The sequence below is a fragment of the Malus sylvestris genome, chromosome 15 (genome assembly GCF_916048215.2).
Source record: "Malus sylvestris chromosome 15, drMalSylv7.2, whole genome shotgun sequence".
Taxonomy (NCBI): Eukaryota; Viridiplantae; Streptophyta; class Magnoliopsida; order Rosales; family Rosaceae; genus Malus; species Malus sylvestris.
In genome coordinates, this window is record NC_062274.1 from 29,009,484 (window position 1) to 29,033,428 (window position 23,945).

Genomic DNA, 23,945 nt, shown 5'->3' on the forward strand with positions numbered 1-23,945 from the left:
ATCTTGTGTTCCGAAAAGGTAGGCGAAGTTCGCTGACTTTGCTAAGATTGACAATTCTTGTTCAACAAGATACAGAAGCCTGATCCAATTAACGATGTAGACTAGTATTCCTCTTGGATTCTCCTTGTTTAATACGGATTTTATATCCTAAAAAAACTCTATGTAGACTAGTATAAATACACTCTTTTAAGATTCACCTCTAGTATAAATACACTCTTTTAAGATTCACCTCTAGCAACACAGTTCAACACAGTTCAATATAAGCACAAATACATTGTTCAAAATACGTACTATAGAAAATGCGAAAGATCATAATTTTAAACTATATTTTATAAACCACATGATTTGGCAATTGATGATTTTTTTTATTTTTTATTTTTATTACTTTTTTTTAAAAACTTGAAGAAGCAATTCAACGATCAGCTGCCAAATCATGTGATTTCCGGTAAAAAAAATAAAGGGTGTCCCTACCATCACCTATAAAATGGACAAGGATTGTCTGCCCTCCTTGTTCTCGTGCCCTCCCATACCCTCCTGTTTGTGTGGTCACGATTAAGTCATATCAACATTTTATATTACTATTCATTTTTGTCTTATTATTTTTATAAAAAAACAATATAAAATGTTGACATGGTTTAACCGTGACCACACAAAACAGGAGGGCACAAGAACAAGGAAGGAGGGCAAACAATCCTTGTCCATTGTATAGGTGATGGTAGGGACACCCTTTATTTTTTTAACTTTAAATCACATGATCTGTCAGCTCATCGTTGAATTGCTTCTTCAAGTTTAAAAAAAAAGTAATAAAAAAATAAAAAATAAAAAAAATCATCAATTGCTAAATCATGTGGTTTATAAAATATAGTTTAAAATTAGAAGATGGGTGTGCTGTGAAGCGCCAGAAGTCAGAAAGTTCGGATCGGTCATATTATTGGGTTTTGGGAACTTCAACTTGGGATAAGATCAGTTTCCATATTCCACGCTTCCCAATTTCCCAGCAAAGCTTTCAGGTCATCACTCATCCTCTCCATCTCCCAAGCCTGTTCGTTTATTTATCGACGATCAGATCAATTTCCCGTCACAAGATCATACGATGCAGCAGCATCCTAGCTCAGAAGTAAACGCGAATCAACGGATTGCTAGAATCTCCGCCCATCTGGACCCTCCAAATCTCCAGATGGAGAACGCTGCCACTGTTAACCGCTTGAATTGCCGCGCCAAAGGTGGTACCGCTGGTTACAAAGTAGCCATACTCGGAGCAGCCGGCGGCATAGGCCAGCCTCTCGCCATGTTGATGAAGATGAACCCTTTGGTCTCCGTTCTCCACCTATACGACGTCGTCAACACCCCCGGCGTTACCTCCGATATTAGCCACATGGACACCGGCGCCGTCGTAAGCTCCCAAACTCAAAATTTCATGTTTGTTTTGATTCATCAATTTCAATTCACAAATTTCGAAACTTAAAAAATTGGGTTATTGGGTTTTGTAGGTGCGCGGGTTTTTGGGGCAGCAGCAGCTGGACGAAGCGCTGACCGGAATGGAACTGGTGATCATCCCGGCCGGCGTGCCTCGAAAACCCGGAATGACAAGGGACGATTTGTTTAACATCAATGCCGGAATTGTCAAGACGATCAGCGAAGCAATCGCCAGGTGCTGTCCGTACGCCATTGTTAACGTGATTAGCAACCCTGTGAACTCCACTGTTCCCATTGCTGCTGAAGTTTTAAAAAAAGCCGGTACCTTTGACCCTAAGAAACTGTTGGGAGTTACCATGCTTGATGTTGTTAGAGCCAATACTTTTGTGGTATGCATTTAGTAACTCAATTATCATGTTTTTATTGATACCCAATTGCGCATTTTGGTTACAGATTATGAAATATGATTGCAGGCAGAGGTTTTGGGACTTGATCCTAGGGATGTCGGTGTTCCCGTTGTTGGGGGTCATGCAGGGGTTACAATTTTGCCTCTTCTGTCTCAGGTAGGGACTGCTCATTTTCAGATTTTCAACTATGTGTCTGTTTAGGGTTTAGGATTCATATAGCCGACCCCACTTAGTGGGAAAAGGCTTTGTTGTTGTTGTTGTTGTCTGTTTACAGGTTGGCATAGAGTTTATTTGAATCCATTCTTGCTACTGCTTTATGCAGGTTAAGCCTCCATGTTCTTTCACCCCGAAAGAAGTTGATGATCTAACATATCGCATTCAGAATGGTGGGACTGAGGTTGTGGAGGTGAGTAACAAAATGCTAAGGTTCTTGACTGGTTGCTAGTTATTTGGTATCACATTGACACCACTCTACATTACTTCAAGTGAAGGAAATAATCATAGATTTGTCCTCTTATTTGTTATTTTTTTAATGAATAGGATTTATAGAATAATTTCGAAGAACAAGTGTTAGAAATTAGTTATACAGCTCCAACACCTGGTAGGCGGTAGTTTGGAAGAATTATAAGTTCTATACTTTGACAAAGTAACTCAGAAGGTGCTTTAAAAGGTAGGATAATTGAATGAAGTGGAGGCTGAAAAGCCATAAGGATCTTGAGAAACTGAGTGACTGTATTTGTTTGCTGTTATGGTACAGCAATAGGTGCAAATTAGGGTATGCAACGTGATATTCATTGAACAGGGTGGGATAAGGTATTTTAGTTATCACGAGCTAGCTCCTCAACGAGTTACCATTTAGGACGCGAACAAATAATGCTCTGGTAAATGGATGCAGATGGTATTGAGAGTTTTGGCTATTCCCTCAGTGTGTGTAGGCATGGATTCCTGAAGTGTGTAATATGATCTTATGCAAAGGGTTAAGTAGTCTTGGAATTCTCTTTTGCTTCGTATAGAAACCTGCTTTACTCTCTCTAGGCTACTAATAAGTGTGCTCAATACTCAAATGGTCCTTTGACAAGCTACTTAGCTCTTTTGATTGTTTAGTTAAGTCCATGATGACAATAATACTATAGTTTCATCTTTTAGAAGAGTTAAGTATCTCTTTTACATGATTGGAAGTTTAATAAATCGTGCCTTGCTTCAAAACCTTTTGCAATCTCATGCTGCTATTTTATTTTGAGACTCAAGAGTGTTAGTTGACTAGGCAATTTTGACATTGTTTTCAGGCAAAAGCTGGAGCTGGTTCTGCAACATTATCAATGGTTAGTAATTTTAACAGTTCTTTCTTTGGCTTAGTTTATTTTTGGTTCACTATTTTCTTCACAAAGTCCTTGTTTCTAGCTGTTTGGATCCATGTTAATCTTACAAGTGAAAAAAAAATACAGGCATATGCTGCTGTTAAATTTGCAGATGCATGCCTCCGAGGCTTGCGAGGAGATGCTGGCGTAGTCGAATGTGCATTTGTGGCTTCTCAGGCATGTTGCTAGCATTTTATCTGATTTCTCGTGGACCGAGTGTATCTCATAAACTTGTCTCTGTTCTTTTATACCTAACAAGGAATGCATTCCTACTGTAGGTTACTGAACTTCCCTTCTTTGCATCCAAGGTACGGCTTGGCCGTACTGGAGCTGAGGAAATATACCCTCTTGGTCCCCTGAATGAGTATGAGAGGTCTGTAATTTTACCTGTTTTGAGCCCTTGCAATTGACTTGCCTTATTCCCTTCAACAAGTTTTACATTTTTCTGAGTATACAAAACAGGGCCGGCTTGGAGAAGGCAAAGAGAGAACTAGCAACAAGCATTCAGAAGGGGGTTTCTTTCGTCAGAAAATGAACAGGTGTGGTTACTACTTTACGTTGGAGATGAAACCGTTTTAGAATTTAGATGGTCCCTTGATACCCTTTCTCAACATCACGTTGACTGAAAATAAACCGTAGGTAATCAATCAATTAAATGCGAACTAAGAGGCTCTCTACAACTCCTTGATTTAGAGCATCGAGATTCCCAATAGGTGTTTGAGTTGTGGCATATATGGTATGGTACTCGACCACGTTCCTCAAAATAAAATGTATGCAGGTAGCAATTGATCTTCTTTAAATTCACTTATATCCATCTAAGATTTAAGTGAGATGTAATGTTTGTTGTAACCCAAAGAAAAAGGAAAACGGTATTTTTCTTGTTCTTGCCTTGGGTTGAGATTTTGTTTGGATTTCGACTGTATTTTTTCAAATAAGCTTGGGCTTCAATGAGGGGGTAGCTTGCAACTGAGTTTTCCTTCCAGTCATTGTTTGGGAAAAGCGCCACTCCTCCACGCTTGCATGCTCTGTTTGAAAATGGGAAAGGGATGCATGTGTCGTGGAGGAGTGGTTCTCCTGGACAAAGGAGTCCTCGGTCCAGCTCGGTCTTATCTGGTTAAATACAAGCCTGAAGAGATGAAGAGTAGAAAATGTTAAACCAACCTCGTCCTTTTCCATTTTATTTGTATAATGACGACCTGAATCCAAGGGGCAACCTAACTTTGAACATGCTTGGACTATGAAGAGAATACAATTATCCCAAGAGTTTGGGGTGTCTCTGTACACGGGTCAATTCGCGTTGACATGATTTCGACACGGACAGATTAGGGTCAACTCAAACATGACACACTTGATTATTAAATATGTTTCTCGACAGTGGCACCATTAACACGTTTAGCAGATTATCAAATAAACGGGTTAAACCTGTCATTTCACCTTTAGTTTAGATGTACTCTCGTGTTTTATGGTTAATAGGTCACATGATTATGTAAATTTGTTAAAGCTGTTAGTTTCGAAGTGTTTGTCAACCGTGTGTACGAGTCAACAGGATTACGACCCAAACGTGCTTATGGCTAATTTGAACTCGTTGATTTTAATGTGCATGATAATACTAATTATTGTTCTGAGTTGGAAGCATCTGTTTGATATCTTGTCACTAATGAGTTTTGTCAAGTGAATTTGAGAACACTTCTCGAATTGTGTGGGGGTAGGAGAGCCATTTGCATGAAGGGGTGTGCTATCCACACACCTCATTTTACTTCTCACACACCGTTTGATAATTTCTGTCCATTGATCTTTCTCAATTCATCCAATCCAACGACAAAAAATTAAGGTGTGAGAAGTAAAATGGGGTGTGGATATCACACTCCTTGCAAGTTTACGATATATGTGAAAATGTGGTGGGTATCAGAATTACTCTTTGATTTAGTATCTTGAGGAGTTCATAATCATCTGAAGTCATTTTGATTTATCTGATGTGTTTGCACGATATTTCTAATATGTACAATGTGGAATACTACTAAGCATACGAGGAGATACAAAGATTTATTTTCAATTTATGCCTAATTGCTTGACTTGCAGGCCTAACACTCATTTTGCAGATGGTGTATTTAAGCAGGTACACCAATTAGACCCGGCAGTTTTTGACACGATACGGTGACATGACACAACACGAAAACGACACAAAAATAACGGGTTTCGGGTAAACATGATAACTTATCGGGTCATTATCGGGTGACCGGTTAAGAACCCGTTAATAACGGGTTCTTAACAGGTATACATGTGGGTAACACGTGGGTAATCTGTTTCGACCCGTTAAGAAAAAAATTATTTTGATAATTTTAAAGTTTAATTACTAAAAGATTTATTATAAAATATAATAGCTATATTAATATATACAATATATTTTATATTAAATATGTAGTTTTGTATTATTATTCTATATAAGTTTAAAGAAAAAGTTTTAGTCATTATTTATTTTTATTATGAGAGTTCCTTATTATCATTACTAGGATAAATTTTACTTAACATATTGTCCAAAATTAAAATAAACTAATATAATATTTGTATAGGCAAGAACTAAGAAGACATACATACAAGTATGAAAAATGTGAAAGAATATATAAATACTCGTGATTTATCATTATTCATCCACGAGTAGATAATGGCTACACTTACATTATCGTTTAAAATTTTAAAATCCTCCAAACCTTGATGAATAATGTTTTTTATTTGAGGGCAAAATTAATAAAATTAATAAAATTAATAATAATTATTGTAGAAGTGTAAAAAATGTAAAAAAAAAATATACAATCACTCATAGTGACAAACTTTACAACTTTCATGAAGGGGTTAGCTTCGAAATCCAACACTATAATTCATAAACCTTAAATTTATAACCGTCGATTGCCATTTACGTTTTATTCTTCTTAATGAATTTCATTTTTTTAAATTTTCTTTTTTGAAAACATGATCATCTGGCGGATGTAAGAAGATCAACGTTTCAGATCTTTGATATCACGTTTCGATATTTATGATTAACTGAAATATGAGTCGATGTCATATAGTTTATAGAAACTTTATAAACATCAAGTAATATTTTGACTAATCGTAAAACTTTGAATATAATATCAAAGATTCAAACCGTTCATCTATGATAATTACACCATTTTTCTATTTTGACATACCCTTTTTTGTTTTTGGCCATAAGATTAAATAAATCAACCAAAAACAAAATAGGGCTCGTTTGAAAGTATTTTTCAAATGGCTGAAAGCATTTTGATTAAAGTGCTTTTTGAACTAATCCTTATTACAAATGTAGGTGAATCTTGGAAAAGCACTTTAAGTACTTTCTGGAAGATGCACATAAGTGGTGCTTCTTGCATGGAGCATTTCAGGTGATTTGGGAACTTAAAAATACTTTCACCAAAAGCGCTTTCAATAATTTTAAAAGCTCTTCCAAATAAGTCATAATTGAACATGAGTGTGTAAGACAAAACAATCCAATGTAAATGTGTGATTTCATTGAAAAATGACAAATACTTAATAGTCTAATAACATACAAATCCATGCCCATTTAGCCAAATAGAAAACAAGACAAAAGAATATTGCTATTGGGTAGTGGGATGTTCTTGTTTTGTAACATTGTTGGTTGGTGGATGCATTAAGAACATAGTAATATAGGATAACAATATGTCACCTGTTCAGCAATCAGAATGCATGAATGTACTTGAATCTTTAAAAAATTTTGACCCCTCGGACGGACTGATAGGGCAAAAATAGTGGCAGTGGTACATCGAAAGATTGGTTCAACAACTATGAAGATTAAGGGTCCTCTAGAAATTAATTATTAAAGTAAGAACTGCCCTTTTCTCAATTCTCAATTTTGTTACCCTACCAAACCCCTGCCGTGGAACATCCATCAAATTGTTGTCATTTTATGACAATGATCTCTTTCAATTCACCAGCTACTATCACAACATTCAAACATGCATACACTATAGATCAATCAAGTTCACCTATTGTTGGTGGGGTTGCCCAATTAATCCGGGAGATTATAGAGTGTTTAATTTCATCTTGTACGAGGATAATGAATTATTCGCTCATCAATCACTAAAATACCTTGCTTAGCTACTATCACAATCATTTTTATTTTTTTTATACATAACTTACTCCTTATCTTTAACTTAGGATACTATTGATTTCAATGGCAATATGAAACCCTGTATAAGTTTAAAACAATATCATTTTATTGGGAGTTTGTATGTTTTCAAAATATTTGTATGAACAAAAAAAAAAAAAAAAAAAAGAATGGATTCATAACAATTTTTTATGTATGCCTAGATACAGTTTTTAGTGAAATAAAATTCTTATGCCAAACCAATTCATGGTATAAAGAATAACCCTAAAATATTCAAAATATTACATTTTCCTTTTCATTTTTTAAGACAAGAAACTGTCAACGAAGATGAGATGAACCCTAGAGAGCAAGATTATCAGAGAGAGAGAAGCTGATTGCATAGAAGAGAAATCGAGAGTTTTCTTAGAAAAGAAGAATTGAAACTGTAGTGTCATTAAGAAAGAATGAATTGTACACTTTACAATATTAGTGCAAAACCTAACTATGATGGCTTACAACAGCTTATAACTGCCCATCTAATTAATTGACACTTGTCAATAGCACAACCATTGAACCTATACTCTTAATATTCCCCTTCAAACTAGGTAGTAGAGAATTGAATCATAATATTGGAGCAATGTGTCTGAAACAATGGAGCAGAGAGTCATTTTGTCAGGATATTAGCAAACTATTCATTGAGGAAACAAACTAAACTTGCAGTAATCTTTTAGCCACTATTCCCCTTACAAAATGAACATCAATCTCAATATGTTTTTTTTTTTTAATCTTTATGTATACCTGGATTACAAGTAAGTGCTGTAGTTGAGAGATTATCACATAACAAACTTGGAGGCACAAAAAATGGAACCTACAAAAAAGTGAGCAGATGTTTAATCCAATTAAGTTCAGCATCAATGGTAGACAAAGCTCTATACTCTACTTCAACAGAGGATCTGGAAACAGTTTATAGTTTCTTAGAGGACCAAGAAATAAGATTGGAACCCAGAAACAAAAACATTGCAGTAGTAGATCTTCTATCATTGGGATCACTTGCCAGTCAACATCATTGAAAGCCCTGATGTTTAAATCCCCTTTAAGACAGTGTACTACACAGCCCTTTGTTACTCTGAGATGTGACAACCCATCTCTAATTTTACGATTTTATTAATTTTAAAAGAGTGAATTGACGAAAATACCTTTATAAGCGACGATGTTGACTTTTGTTGCCAGCGTGTTGTGAGACATATGAAACATTCTTTTAGTGTGTATGCGTGGGTGCAAGCGGAATTGAATTTGGAGTTACGACGAAGATTTTATGGACTTACGAAGTTTAAGGGCATTTTGGTAAATTCATTATTATAGATAAACACCCTTCGTTATTTTATTAATTTTTCAGTGTAGATTTTCTGCATGGTGGAACCCACCCACGTGGGTCTCCTATCCCTACTATCCCCGTGCCATCTTTTCTCCTATACTCTCTCGATTTTCCCTCACTCGTCTCCCTTTCTCTCAGCTCCTTCTCACCTCTCTCTTTCTACAAGTGCAGAAAGCCACCCACACCGTACCACTTTCACCAGAACGACAAGCATCACCGCACCACCTTGTCATATTTGGCGAGATCCACCAAACCAACACTTGAACTCTCTTTCTTTCTTTATTTATTTATTTCTTTCTTTCTCTCTCTCTCTCTCCCCCTCTCGTTAGTTTCTCTCGCATGGACTCTCCCTGCTCACAGCAAGGATGCCAACCTCTATTCGAATCCGAGAAGATTTCAGCTAGAAAATTTACGTTTCTGACTAAGGTAAACCCAAAAATTAAGGTCAATCATCTTAGATAACTAATTTGTTTGCGATTCTTGACTTATTTGAGAGAAATGCCAAAGTTTTGGCGTAGAACAATTTAGGGACGGCTGAGGAAACCAAAGGTACATTTTGGTTCCTTGTTCTTCGAGCTTCGATTTGATATATTGGAAAACTAGGTTTGGTGAAGAATTTGGGTGGTTGGAGCAGGTATTTATTCGACGGTTGCAGCAGCAACTGGTCGGAGAAGGAAGAAAAAAGAAAAGTAAAAGAAAAAAGGTTCTTTAGGTCCAAACCTAGTCCAAAATCTTGGCCAAATCTTTAGCCCAATCGGCCTAAACCCTTGGGCCGATGTTCCAGCCCAGCCTGGTTTCAAATTGGGCTCAGAATATTCTAGGAATATTCACGTTGACTTTTTTCGAAATTTTCTCGGAAACCCTCCTAGGCTAATTTTGACGTTCTGAGTCTGTTTTTTTTTTTTACATCCATTTGAAGTTTTAACATAGTGACAATCTCGACGTCTCGGTTGACCATTGACTTTTTGTAAAATTTGCCGAGGACCTTCTTTAGCGTATTTTAACATCCTGATTCCAAATCCATGCTTCGTTTTCTCAAATTTGATCATTTAAGTTGAGTTTTACTAATGGGTCCCAATATTATGCTTAGGTGCGATTACTATCAGAGACTCCGACTTCCTAGCTCGAACAGATGTGACTTCAGAAGTAACTGTGAGTGGGTCTTTACTTTTATATAGCATATATATAATTGTTAGTTTCCATGTATACATTTCATAAAGAGTTTTCTACAATACGCCTAGATTAGCGTGACGTTTATAAGACTTAGCACATGGATAGAAATTATGAAGTTATGCTACGTCATGGGATGCACAGTTATGCGTATTATTATTGATGTCGTAATTATATTTACAGCTATGAATGATATTATGTGGACTAGAATTATCGAATAACTGTGGCATGACTATATTTATGTTATCTGCTTATCGTTTACTGCACCGGTGTTAGTACTCGCCCGGACCAGGGCCAATCTTACACATGTATGTGCACATGGCACTGTATGCTCACTTTGAATCCATTGCAGGTGCTAGTCTTGTCCTAGATTGCTATAGGCAATTAGGATTCGTATGTGCTACGCATAGCTCCAGTCTTTATGTGATTGTAGTACTGGAACGTATATCATTGTTACACCCAGTTCTGTTCATGTCAGAATATCTCTGCATGAACTTGTGTGTCAGCATGTGTCGATGAGCACTCAATATGATATGTTTGCTTATGCAAGATTATGTGCTTACAGATGTCATGTATTTATTTACGAATTTTGTGACGTATTGTATTCTTGAGATATTGCAGGCTATGGTAAGCATTTTCATACTATAAGTAGTATGTATATTTTGGAAGATATACTTGTTTTACGACGAGAGGTTATAATGTTTTAAAAAAAGGTTTTTATAAAACTTTATTTTTAGGCTCACTCACCTTTGTTTTTCACCCATCCAGGTTTTAGTAGCTGAGTGTACGTATTGACGAGGACTTTTGGCAAATCTTGGTATTGGAGATTATTTTCGATGGTATAATTCTCATCATACTTTACTATACTTTACTAATGCTCTGATATCACGTGTGAAATGGGTTCAATCCCGCTCACATGCGTACTCTTATATTTAGGCACTTTTAGGTTTAAATTTATTCACATTTTCCACATCACTACACTTTATGGCTTTGTCAACCTCCGGGTGTCGGCCAACACAGCCCGATTCGGAGTCCAAGTGGACATTCCAGGTCAGGGTTTGTCAATTTGGTATCAGAGCATAAGTTTAGGAAGTATTGTGTTAATCACGTGCGTGATGTAAGCATTCTTGGTTCCTTAACCTAAATGTCGAATCTTGCCACCTCGTCAAGCACGAAAAAAGTGTTAGTTTTCCTTAAGCTTTGGACATTTTAGATGACATATCGACGTTCTAGATGAACATTTTGGCAACCACCTCTAGACTATAAACAAAGAACCTTTCGGCCAAGGAAAATCCCAATTTGGAGATGAGTTTGTTGCCCTGAAGCAGGGCTATTGTGTCGGTAATTGTGTACCACTGATGACTTTGCTCATCAATTCCACTATTATTATCTCGTCATCTTTACCAACCCTTTTGAGTTAGGAAATCACAAATAGTTTTGATTCCTTGGCAGTACCCGTTAGTATACCATATATCAAAATTCCTACGGAGTTTTAGTTTTCGTCGAAATTTTCAGAAATGTCCTGAATGACAATGTGGTGCTAAATGGGTAACACTTGATGTAAGAACATTTGGAGGACAATCACTTTTGGTCCCTAATAGCACTAATCTTCTTAAATGTACTAGTTATCATTTCGGATATTCAGGAGGAAGATCGATTTCTGTTTAGTCCGTTCTAAAGTAGATTATTACCAAATTCCAGATTTTCGGCCTTAAGATATTCCAACCAATACTAGTCTCTAGAATTTTTTTTGGTGATGTACTCATCATTTCGACGAACATAGGCACATGTGTACGAGTTGTTATACCTACGATCAGTAGAAATCTCCGAAGTAGTAAGTATTTTCCCTAGAATTAATGAAACCACCTCACCGGACCAGTTATTTACCAATCGTTCGAAACCATCCACCCGAGTGGGCTTTAACCTATAATTAGCTTAAGGTGGCACTACTAATTGACGATATTATCCGATATTTAGGAATTGTCAACTAGTATTTAGGCAGTATGATTTCTGATACCTGACACATGTTAGTATTTGGGAGTGATACCTTTATGCTAGAACGCCGATTCACAATTTCAGGGTAACGAACAATATCAAAAGTATCATAGATGCGTTAGTTAGTGACGCGATTGTTAGATTGATTAACAATGACTACCTGAGCCGAAGAAACTAAATCTTGGAAACTTAAGAGCAAGCTGTGTAGGAGGACCGTAAACTTGCAGTTGTGTTAACCATTTTACCAATCTAGGTAACCAGAACATTCTTGACCAGTCACCCTTCTGATCACCTCCACAGACAAACTTTAGAATTGAAGAACGAGTTGAAATCGCGCTGTAAAGGTGAATTGAGTATCGAGAAAGACATGAAGACTTATTAGCACGTGTCGTAGAGAAAGGAAGTAGTATTGTATGTTTCGAGTACGTATACCTTTGGTGTCAATTCTCAAATTTTACTTGGGATATCACCAAATGGTGAAGTGAAATACACTATTGATCCACTTTCTTGTACTACACCAATTTTCCTTGTGTCTTTTCAAACATCTCCTACATCGTTGAGAGAACTTAGTTACGAAAGCTTACAGATTAGGAATTTATGCAACCAAACACCTTATCTAGGGAACCTCGAACCTATTCACGAAGGCGAAAGACCGAACCTTTGGATAGTACCTAGATTTTAGCAACTTAATTGGGTGACGATTAAAACTGTTAACCCATACTTCGAATTGATGGTCTACCCGACCAACTTTTGAAACTCGAGTTTTCTTCTGTAGCTTGTCGAATTCGTAATGGTCTTACTGATGACTTTCCCACCTACTTCAGCAACAAGATCAAATTTTCTAAACACCGATAGTCAACTTTATACCAAATTTATCAACTGTTAACTTTGATTAAATTGGTACTTCTCTTGGGAGTCGTGATCTCAGTAGACAATATTCTTTTCTTTTTTCTCAAAAGGTTGTAGCAGAAGAAAGTTGAAATCCTTACTAAGTGTTATGAAATTCAAGATATCTTTGGTCTTGTCGATTTTATTGACAATTTGTTAGCGATTTTTCGACTCTAGTGTCTTTCCTCACTTACGATCGAGGAAAGTTAATTTAGTTTGGGATGTTGGATATGAATAAAGTTTCTGACAACCGAAGTGTTGTCTCACCTTACCTTTGTTTTACACCTTTCAATGACATTGATCATTTCAAAATCCACGACGACGTTTTCTTTGGATGTTTTGGTTTTGTAGATGCCACATGACGAAGTGTCGCTTATTTTTCCAACGGTTAGAACCGTTCGAAATGAACCATCTTATTTATGACCTAGAGTCAACAATTATCATCTTTACTTGAAAACTGGATGACACTTCTTTGTGAAGAAACGTGCCCAAAATCTTTATCAACCTTAGACCTTTCAAATACATCTTCTTTTGAGAAGAGCTAAATTTTTTACAACGACGATGGAGATACCAAATCAACGCCTATGATTGCACCATCGTGTATCACCCCAGTTGTGCAAATGTAGTTACTGAACAGATTTAGCTTGTCCTATTCCATTTCAGTTGGAATTCATGAGTATTGATATGGCATTAACTACAAACCATAAAGAAATCATTCGAATGGTTGTAATCACTTCCTGTATCCAAATGGAGATGGGGAAATACCACCATAAGCTTTTGGTACGAGGCATCTCATACAAGAGAAGAATATGAAAATGTTCGATGATTACTGACCGACTCGACAAGTTAACTCACTTTCTGTTGGTCCAGAGGGACTACATTTTAGATCTCTTGATAAAGTTGTTCATTCTTGAATTTATCAAATTTTTTGGCGTTTCGATCAACATCTACTCTGATTGTGATTCCATATTCACCTATTTGTGCCAGAAGGCATTCCAGTTAACCTTGGGTACACGTCTACCCTACTGCACTTTGTATGGTTTCTGGGGCAAACAAATCGTCTAGAAAAATCGCTCGGACGTTGAAATTTTAGTTGCGACCATTAATTCCTCAATCACCTAATAAATACTCCGTTAAGCGAATCTTTACCGTTGGTGTTTGAATTTTTCAAAAGTTATCGTTATAGCAAGATGTTATACATTTAATCTAGTTACTTGGTACTCTAGATTCGATGAACTTATTTTGACCCTCATATTCTTGAGTGTTCTTTTAGCCTTCTTGATATAGTTTTTTTGCTAAACTCGAGTGGAAATTCATAATGAATCTACTTGCTTTGGTATATGTGAATTACAATGTTCGGATGCATAGTGTGCATGACACTATTGTATCTCACTGTGATGCGTGTTTCACTTACAAGCCTTGGGAAATCTTCTTGAAGGCTATAAGTACAAAGTTGTTGTCCGATACCACACTTCACCTTTGGACTAACGGTCAGTCGGAACGAATTACCCATAATTTCATGGACATGTTGTGTTTATTCGTTCTATAGTTTTAGCCTGATTGTAATAGACACTTATCTCTGTTAGAGTTGTGTGTAACTATGATTACTATTTCAATTTTTGATATGGCACCATTTGAGATGTTGTATAGAGATTTCACGCACAGTACATGTTTGACAGATAAATATTACGAACAGGTATTCGAATGATCGAGATTACAATTTAAGAAATTGTGTGCTAATTGCGTTGTCGCCTTTGAGGCGCTAGTCAGACGATTTATGTGTATTTTCCAGTGTGGGGCAAGATGGTAATATTGCACCCTCGGGAATTATCTGCTTACTTATCGTGACAACAGTGAGTTGTTGGTATTGCGGGTTGTAGACCGTAATATTGATAACTTATTTGTTGGATTCGTTAAGCAAGTGGACAATTAGGCCGTTTACATTAGTTTATTTATTTATTGTTTGGGCTTGGCCCAAAGATACTACACACTTATTCTTGGAGTACGATACACTACGAGTGCATATGTGAAATCTTTCTATGCTTGGTTTTGACTTCAGTACTATTATTTTAACTTCATTTAATTATATACGTATTTTGACAATATGTTACTATATATCTATTTTTGACTTTATGTTTTAAGAAATGATTTTAAATTTTAGTATTGTATTGAAGGAGAAGGAAACTATGAGTTTGGAGGCATGAAAGAGGAATCATTGTAATCCGATCGCGATGGAATGGCAACTGCTCTACCTTGATTTCTTCTTTATATATATTTCTTTTTATCTTTGAGTGTTTTATGTATAACAACTTATTTCAAATTTCGGGGATGAAATTTTTTTAAAGGTGGGTAGATTGTGACAACCCGTCTCTAATTTTACGATTTTATTAATTTTAAGAGAGTGAATTGATGAAAATACCCTTATAGGTGTAGATGTTGACTTTTGTTGACCAGCGTGTTATGAGACATATGAAACATTCCTTTAGTGTATCCTCGTAGTGCTCATTACTACGAACACGTGGGCACATGTGGAATTGAATTTGGAGATATTATGAAGATTTTATGGACTTACGAAGTTCAAAGGCATTTTGCTAAATTCATTATTCTGGATAAACACCCTTCATTATTTTATTAATTTTTTTGTGTAGATTTTCTGCATGGTGGAACCCACCCACGTAGGTCTCCTATCCCTACTGTCCCCGTGTCATCTTTTCTCCCATACTCTCTTGATTTTCCCTCACTCGTTTCCCTCTGTTTCTCTCTCTGCTTCGTCTCACCTCTCTCTTTCTACAAGTGTAGAAAGCCACCCACATCGTACCACCCTCGCTGGAACGACAAGCATCGCCACACCACCTCGTCATCTCTGACGAGATCCACCAAACCAACGCCCAAACTCTCTTTCTCTCCCTCTCGTTAGTTTCTCTCGCATGGACTCTTCCCGTTCACGGCTAGGATGTCGAGCTCCATTCGAATATGAGAGGATTCCAATAAGGACTTGGCGTTTCCGACTAAGGTAAACCCAAAAATTAACGTCAATCATCTTAGATAGTTGATTTGTTTGTGATTCTTGACTTATTTGAGAGAAATGCCAAAGTTTTGGTGCAGAACAATTTAGGGGAAACTCTCCCCCTATTTTTTGATGGCTTACAAGCCCTTTTTCGGCCAACTCCAGCCACGGCTGAGGAAACGAAAGGTATATTTGCTTATGTGTCGATGAGCACTTGATATGATATGTTTACTTATGTGAGATTATGTGATTACAGAAGTCATGTATTTATTAACGAATTTTGTGTCGTATTGTATTCTTGAGATATTGCAGGCTATGATAAGTATTGTCATACTATACGTAGTATGTATATTTTGAAAGCTATACTTGTTTTATGGTGAGGGGTTATAATGTTTTTAGAAAAGGATTTTATAAAACTTTATTTTTAGGCCCACTCACCCTTGTTTTTCGCCCCTTTAGGTTTTAGTAGCTGAGCTTATATATCGACGAGGACTCTTGGCAAATTTTGGTATTGGAGATTACCTTCGATGATATAATTATCATCCTACTTTACTGTACTTTACTTATACTTTGACATCACGTGCGAAATGGGTTCATTCCCACTCACATGCGCACTCTTATATTTAGGTACTTTTAGGTTTAAATTTATTCACATTTTTCACATCACTACACTTATGACTTTGTCACCCTCCGAGTGTCAGCCATCAAAGCTCGATTCAGAGTCCAAGTGGACATTTCGGGTCGGGGTGTGTCATGAGATACCTAAGGATCCTTTTTATTGCTACAAAATGAGAATACACGAGTCACTACATAAACTAACAAACCCGATGCATTGTAAATGTAATATCAGGCCTGATGAATGTAAGATTTTGAAGGCCTCCTACCAAGCGTATGTATAATGTTGGATTGTTAATCATCCTTTAACAATCGGTTATATGGTAAACATGATGTGGTACAAGGTTTAGGCAAAAACATCAAAGACTTGGTAAGTAACTCAGTAACATACTTACCCTGAGAAAGAAAAATGCCATCCTTTTTGTGAACAATTTGGATCCCCAAGAAATAAAGTAAAGATCCCAAATCCTTAATATCAACTTCCTTTGTAAGAGCAGTGATAACATCAGTAATAACAGCAGTAGCACTTCCAGTTATTGGACTAAAGGTTTCACCATAACCAAATCCTTTTCTCTTGATTAAGCCCTTTAACAACTAACCTAGCGTTATACCTCCTAAGACCATCTCCAACCCTTGGGGATAAAGCTTAACAATTTAGCCCAGAAAATTTTAAGCCATATACCAGAAACTGTTTTTCTCATCCAACCCTTATGGCTTAAAATTTTAGCCCTAAATTATCAAATAATGATTTTAATCTAATTTTTTATTTTTGGTAACTTTTTTGAAAATAAAATAAATGTAAATTATCCTAATTTATTTTTATGAACATTTTAATCTAAAAATATTTAAATTCTGATAAGTATTAAAAATCATATAAATGCATAGGTATTTATAAAGTTTTAAGTTAAATTTGATTTAAATAATTTTCTTAAATTATTTTAGACGTTAGATTTAATTTTGGGCCGTCAAATCTTTTTTTTACCATTAGATTTGATCTCATTTGATCATAGCCGTTAAATTATAAGTAACAAACAAAAAAAGGTTTGAAATATGACAGTTTGGTGGGTCCAAAATAATTTAAGCGAGGCTTAAATCCTACAGGGAATTTAGTTCAGAGATATGTTTTCTCTTCAGGGCTTATTTTAGCCCAATGGTTGAGATGGTTTAGGGGATTTTAAAGCTTATATTTTAAGCTTTATCCCATGGGTTGGAGATGGTCTAATGGTACCATCTGCCTTCATTTTTATCGTAAAAACCCACTTATGGCCAACTAAATTCTTTTTTGGAGGATGGGGAACCAAAGACCAAGTTCCTTAAGAATATAAGGCTGACAATTCCTCTTGCATAGTAGTAGCCCAAACTAGAGATTTCAAAGCTAACTTATAGATTCCAGGCTAAACCTTGGTGAAATCAACACCCCAATTTTCATGTATGGCATATATTAAGGCAACTTGTAAACTCTTAGAATGGAATTCAAGTACCACATGGATATGAGAAGAGGAAGACTGAGTTGTAGAAGTAGTAATGGATTAGTCTTCTGTTGCACAGTTATGACTAGGTGTAGTAGATTGATAGGAGCATATTTATGCGACTTAGTTAGCTTGTTCTTGTGCATTTATGTTGTTATTTTTTAGTCAATTATGTATTTCAAGCTATTTTCATGTGTTTGTAGGTTCAAATAACAAAGTTAGCAACAAAGTGCTATTTGGAGCATTTTTGGGCCAAGATTGGATAGTGCAAGCATGGAGACATGAGGATGGACGTTTTTGAAGATTTGAAGGCTAGAAATCAGCATGTGTGTGTGCAAGTGTGTTGACCTACAACTCCAAACATCCATCCACTACACCCATTACATCTACTCATTACCAAACATCCATCCACTACACCCATTACATCCACTCATTACCAAACACCCATTACATCCACTCATTACCAAACACCCATCCACTACACCCATTACATCCACTCATTACCAAACATTCACCCACTACACCCATTACATCCACTCATTACCAAACACTCATCCACTACACCCATTACATCCACTCATTACCAAACATCCACCCACTACACCCATTACATCCACTCATTACCAAACATCCATCCACTACACCCATTACATCCACTCATTACCAAACATCCATCAACTACACCCATTACATCCACTCATTACTAAACACTCACCCACTACACCCATTACATCCACTCATTACCACAACATACACCACTACCATCTTAATTAGATGGTGGTCCTCTCCCTAGCCTATAAATACATCCACCCTTCACCATAACAAGGGGGGGGGAGAAAAAGATCCATCAAAAGACACTACATTCACATCTCACAACTCCATACACTTACACTTTCATTCCTTGGCTGAGAGAACACAATCCACCCATCCACCCTTCACCATAACTCACCTATATCCATCCACCACCATAATTTACCACTCATCCATCAAACCACACCTTGTTCCGCAACAAAGAGAAGAAGGAGGACCCTTGGACGTGCTTGCCATTCAAGTTGGATTGTTGGAGCGTTTTTAGGTGTTTTCATTCTTTTGTTTTCAATGTCTAAATTTGTTTATCTTTGCTTTGTGAGTATGAGGAACTAAACCCCCCTTAGCTAGGGGGAATTCGAAACCATGTTCATGCTTGCAATATGATTTGATTACCTTCAGTTGTGATTTCATAAGTTGTGAATTCAATTTGTTTAACTGCTTGATTGATAACTTATTCCTGTATGTTTATTAAGAGTGCACACTTAATTTGCATGCATGAATATGATGCTAGAGTATAAGGGAGTTTCACCTAATAGTTACAAACTTATATTCACAAGTAGTGGAGGTCGCTTATAAACGATCGCGTTAAATAAATTCTTGGCAGGAGTTTCATGCTCATCATAGTAACGAATGCCTCGTCAATACTTATAGTTTTCATAATGCTTAATGATCTTTGATTGTATCTTTATTGTGCTGTTCACGTAAAGAACTTTTGAAGAATGCTTGAATTGTTGTATGCGCTTTCCCATCCAATTCAATAACTTAAGGAGAACTTGAAGGTTAATTTAAGCGGACTTAATTAACTTGGGGTGTTGAGTTTCATGATTGATCGAAAGAACAACTAAAAATTGGTTTATGTGCAAGTATGTCATGTGTGGAGAAGAACCTCCTAGCTAGCCTTCCATCCATTCAATTTACTCAAATTCGTGCAGATTTCATTAGTTCTTTAATTTACTTGTTTTTTTTTCAAATTCGTCAAAACCAAAACCCCCTTTACTTTAAAGTGTTTTATTAGTCAAAATCTGTTTTGATTTGTGTTTTTAGGTGTCCCAAAAGTGTGTTAGAGTCCAAATCTGCCTAGTTTGTGTTTTTAGGCAGATTTGAGCGTTTTTAGCTTGTTTTGAGTCCTTTGACTTTGTTTTAAGTTCTTTGAGTCTAGTTTAGTGTTTTTAACTTTGTTTATATGTTTTTAAGTCAGTTTAGAGGTTTTAGCGAGCCCTCCTAATCCCCGGTTTAGAACGATCCCTACTTTCATTTATACTTCAATTTGACAACAAGAGGGTTTAATTTGTGTGTTAAGTTAATTTTCGCATCATAGATGACATAGGCACATATACAAGACTAGACATAAAAGGTGTATGAGGCATAGACTGAATAAATGTAGGAGTAATTGAAGTGATTTCATTGGACTAAGGTACAACCAGAACATTATTATGATTTGGTACTGGTATCAAAGGTTGGACAGATGGAAAGATAGTATGAGAGACATTATGAGACACTTGGTATGGAAACTCAGACTCATTAAAGAGTACATGCCTAGATACATGTACTCTCTTTTTGGACACCTTATAACAAATGTAGACTTTGAACTTAGAAGCGTATCTAGAAATAAACATTTTGTGGTTATTGGTTGCAATTTGGTACTACTGTATGGCCTTAGTAATGGAAAACATGAACACCCAAATATCCTAAGGTGATTAATCTCAGGAGCAGATTTAAACAATACCTCAAATGGAGATTTATGATCCAATGTAAAAGTAGACATTCTGTTGATAGGATAAACATATGCTTGGCAAGCAAAAGACCAAAAGAAGAAGGCAATGATGTTGCTTGTAAAAGTGTAATAATGATTTCAATGAAGTGTATGTGCTTTCCTTAGCCCATTTTGTTATGGTGTATAGGGACATGACGTATGATGGATAATTCCCCAATCCAACATATATGATTTGAAAGATTTTCCTATATATTCACCCTCCATCACTTTGTAAAATCTTAATTGAAACATTAAACTGATTCAAAATGAATATGTAGAATGGGACAAAAGTGGAACAAACTTCACCTTCATTGCATAGTGGAAAAATCCAACAGTATCTAGTACACTCATCAATGAAGATTACATCGTATTTAAATCATTCAGTTGAAACATAAGGAGCTCGGGCCCACATGTCAGTATGAACAACCTCAAATGGACATATAGACGTAGACACATCATTATTGAAATGAAGTTTGGTAAACTTGCCTTCCAGACATCTATGACACAACATAGGTATATTATTATAAACAAATACATTGGACTTTCTTAATATGTGAGAGATTATGGGACTAAAGGGTGACCTAGTCTGCTATGCCAAACACTTGATATAACTTGTTGTCCAAGATAGGCAACACCAATCACTATCTTCCTCTTTGAACGAGAATGGGTTGATGAAGGTATGTGGTATAATCCATCTTTTGAATAAAATCCTCCCTGTGGTTTTGTCTTCAAGCGAAAAGAAAAAAAAAAAGATTAACCAGTAGTTATTATGAAGACAAATTTTATGAACTAAGAAGCAAATTTTGAGGCGATTTTGGTACACATAATATTGAATTTAATTTCAAAGGCTGCTATGAAGTATTTAATAATGGATGAACCAATATGTGATATTGATAAACTTTCACCATTAGCCTGTTAAATAGTCTCCTTTAATGGATATGGAGTGGCAAAAGACAAGTTGTTTAGATCAATATGATTATTCTGAGATTTGCAAGAACCTCTAGCTTTTGAATTAAACCCATTTGTATTAGTTACTAAAGCAGTAAGCATTGGAGTACTGAAAACAGTATCAATCATCAAACATACCTCAACATCAGACAAATTGTCCTAACTTAATTCCTTACAAATAAACAGTGATCATTATCCTTCTTGATTGTTTGCAATTTAGATTTCATCTAGAAAATACTGGTTCGAGTGTCTCTGGAGAATTGCTCCTTAAGTCGATTCCATAGATTTTGAGAACTGGTGCTTTCGATAGCACATGGGAGAGCAATAGGAGATAAAATTGCAGTAGTCAATTGCATTAGAGCCTTATTATGCATCTTTCAAATATTGAAATCATCAGATTCAAATTGCATAGAAGAGCATTCATAATTAACCTCTGAATCACGAGAATTAGTGTCAAGAAATTGTGCAGGACATGGAGAAGAACCACATACAAATCTAATGATGCCTTGGTCTTCAAGTAACAATTACATCTGGAAATGCCAAGGCAAATAATTTGAATTATCAAGTTTCAGAGTAACAGAAGTCGAAATTGATGAAATCAAGGACGTAATTGGAGATAGCAAGATCTACAATTGAGATGTCGTCACCATTGCAGTAGATACGAATCAAAAGTCTTAAATACAATGACTAAGGAGTTTTATCAAACATCTTGCGTGTGTAGTATCACACACGTAGAATCACAAAAAGATGGGAGAATGAAACCCTAGAATTGGAGATTGAGATAACAGAAGATCAATAAATGATGAGGAAAAGAGCAGCAAGGAAGCAAAAGCGAGAATCCAAGATCGATATCCGTCAAGCGTATAGCTTTTCCAGTGAAGAAACCATGTGGACCAAGATAAGATGAATCAAGATTATCAAACTGAAAGAGAAGATGATTACTGAGAAGAGAGATTGAGAGTTCTTTTAGAGAAAAAGGAAAGGAAACTGTATTATCATTAAGAGCATTTCCACCGGAGGTGGAATAGCCCAGTACTTAGTTAAAAAACCAGGTTAGGACTCTGTCAACCCACTCCAGCCCACAAAGTTACCTAGCACCCAACCCAAGCTGGTCTCCAGGCCAGCCCAAATTTTACTGACTAAGGCATGGGCGCGGGTACCCAACAGCCATTCAAAGGCAGGGCCGCAGCGTAGGCGCATTCACATCCCACCCCGGGTAGGTGACTGTTGGAAATGTGCCCTAAATCCAATCATATGATGATACTTTACGGACATTTCACATGTTAAACTAATCTAGTTTAACTATAAAAAGCAAAGATTATTGTTTGAGCCGTCTCATATAAATGTTATATGCTTAAACGATAAAGTCCAAGGAATATGTGATTGGGAGAATGCAATCTAATGAAGTTAGATTCATGAGACCATTCTTTCGTAGACACATCCTAAATGTTCCTGATCATAGAATTGTCAATTGGGCATTGACAGTCCGTCAAGATCAGTACGTGCTATGTCTTCTCTCAGGGAGAGTGACTAGTCTCGAGTCATTGGTGTGTGTGACATCAAGACAAGTACGTAGGTGCTCAGTAGAGAATGAGTTCACTGAACGCGATCAACGAAGAGTTCTCATACTCATGTCACATGAGAACTCATGGTTGGGATAATGCAAAGTAGTCCTTTGACCTGAGGCATCACAGTTGTCTTGTGGTTAAGTCCTTGATCTTTGATTATGTCAAACGTCATTCCATTGGAGTGTCCACGACATCGTTGGGGTTAAGCCACTTAGTCATGGAAGCAAGTGAATGCGCAACAAGGTATCTTTAACCTTCAAACTGTTTAAGGGAGAATACTCTATGATATGATTAAGAATCTTTGGCCAAAGTATGAATGAGATTTAGGAAAACGTTCCAAATCACATTCAAGGTAATCATATAAGCACACGAATCACATTGGATAGTAGACATGAATAAATAAACTATCAAACCAAACAATGTGGTCAAGAGTATTGTATTAGAGAAAGACCGTATTGCATTTGTAATCCCAAACTGAATAGGTTTTCTCTACCTCTTCTGATTAGATTGGGTAACCATGATATGCTGCAAGGTGTCACTCATGGTTTGTGGAAGCCCTAAATGTGTGTAATCACTAAAGGGAGAATTGAAAGTAAGTTTCAATTCACAATCGATATAAAATGGTTTTAATCGCCCACTGCCTCGCTAAAAGGAACCTAATGGATTGCACACCGTGTAAGGTGGAGATTGAAGAAACAATGGAGATGAGTAAGAATGATTAAATGGTTTAATCATTTATTTATGGCAAGGATTAATTAATATGTTAATTAATCAAACGAATAAGTTCGTTAAAGACCTCGGGATAATTTTGGACATTAAGGCCCAATGGGCTTCGAACGTCAAGCCCATTGACTTAAGTTGTGTGACAACTTAATGAATAATGATTCACAAAGGCCCAAACAACCCAAAAATACCCCAAGGCCGGCCATGATGTTTAGGGTAGTGAACTTGGACTTATTTACAAGTTTGCCACTCAAATGAATAAAGGTATAAATATGACTTTATAGCCAAAATTCATTAGGGTTTGTTTTGGAGAAAATTGGTGAGAA

The 23,945-nt window shown here is 36.4% G+C and overlaps 1 protein-coding gene across 6 annotated transcripts; it reads left to right on the forward strand.

Annotated features, from left to right (window-relative positions):
• The first annotated feature begins 869 nt into the window (after positions 1-869).
• On the forward strand, positions 870-9,984 carry LOC126603811 (malate dehydrogenase, glyoxysomal-like). 6 transcript variants are annotated; one of them, XR_007616405.1, is made up of 11 exons: positions 870-1,393; positions 1,491-1,805; positions 1,890-1,979; positions 2,146-2,229; positions 3,110-3,145; positions 3,269-3,358; positions 3,460-3,554; positions 3,644-3,720; positions 5,261-5,297; positions 6,501-6,576; positions 9,764-9,984. XR_007616405.1 is itself a non-coding variant. In XM_050270771.1 (9 exons), exons 1-8 carry the CDS (start codon positions 1,094-1,096, stop codon positions 3,714-3,716), a joined length of 1,083 nt encoding a protein of 360 aa, XP_050126728.1. In that variant the 5' UTR covers positions 870-1,093; the 3' UTR covers positions 3,717-3,720; positions 9,764-9,984. The 6 variants fall into 6 exon arrangements, 5 of the variants coding, with proteins under 5 accessions (XP_050126728.1, XP_050126727.1, XP_050126726.1 ...); XM_050270771.1 differs by lacking the exons at positions 5,261-5,297; positions 6,501-6,576; XM_050270770.1 differs by lacking the exons at positions 6,501-6,576; positions 9,764-9,984 and having other exon boundaries at positions 5,261-5,649.
• The last annotated feature ends 13,961 nt before the right edge of the window (positions 9,985-23,945 follow it).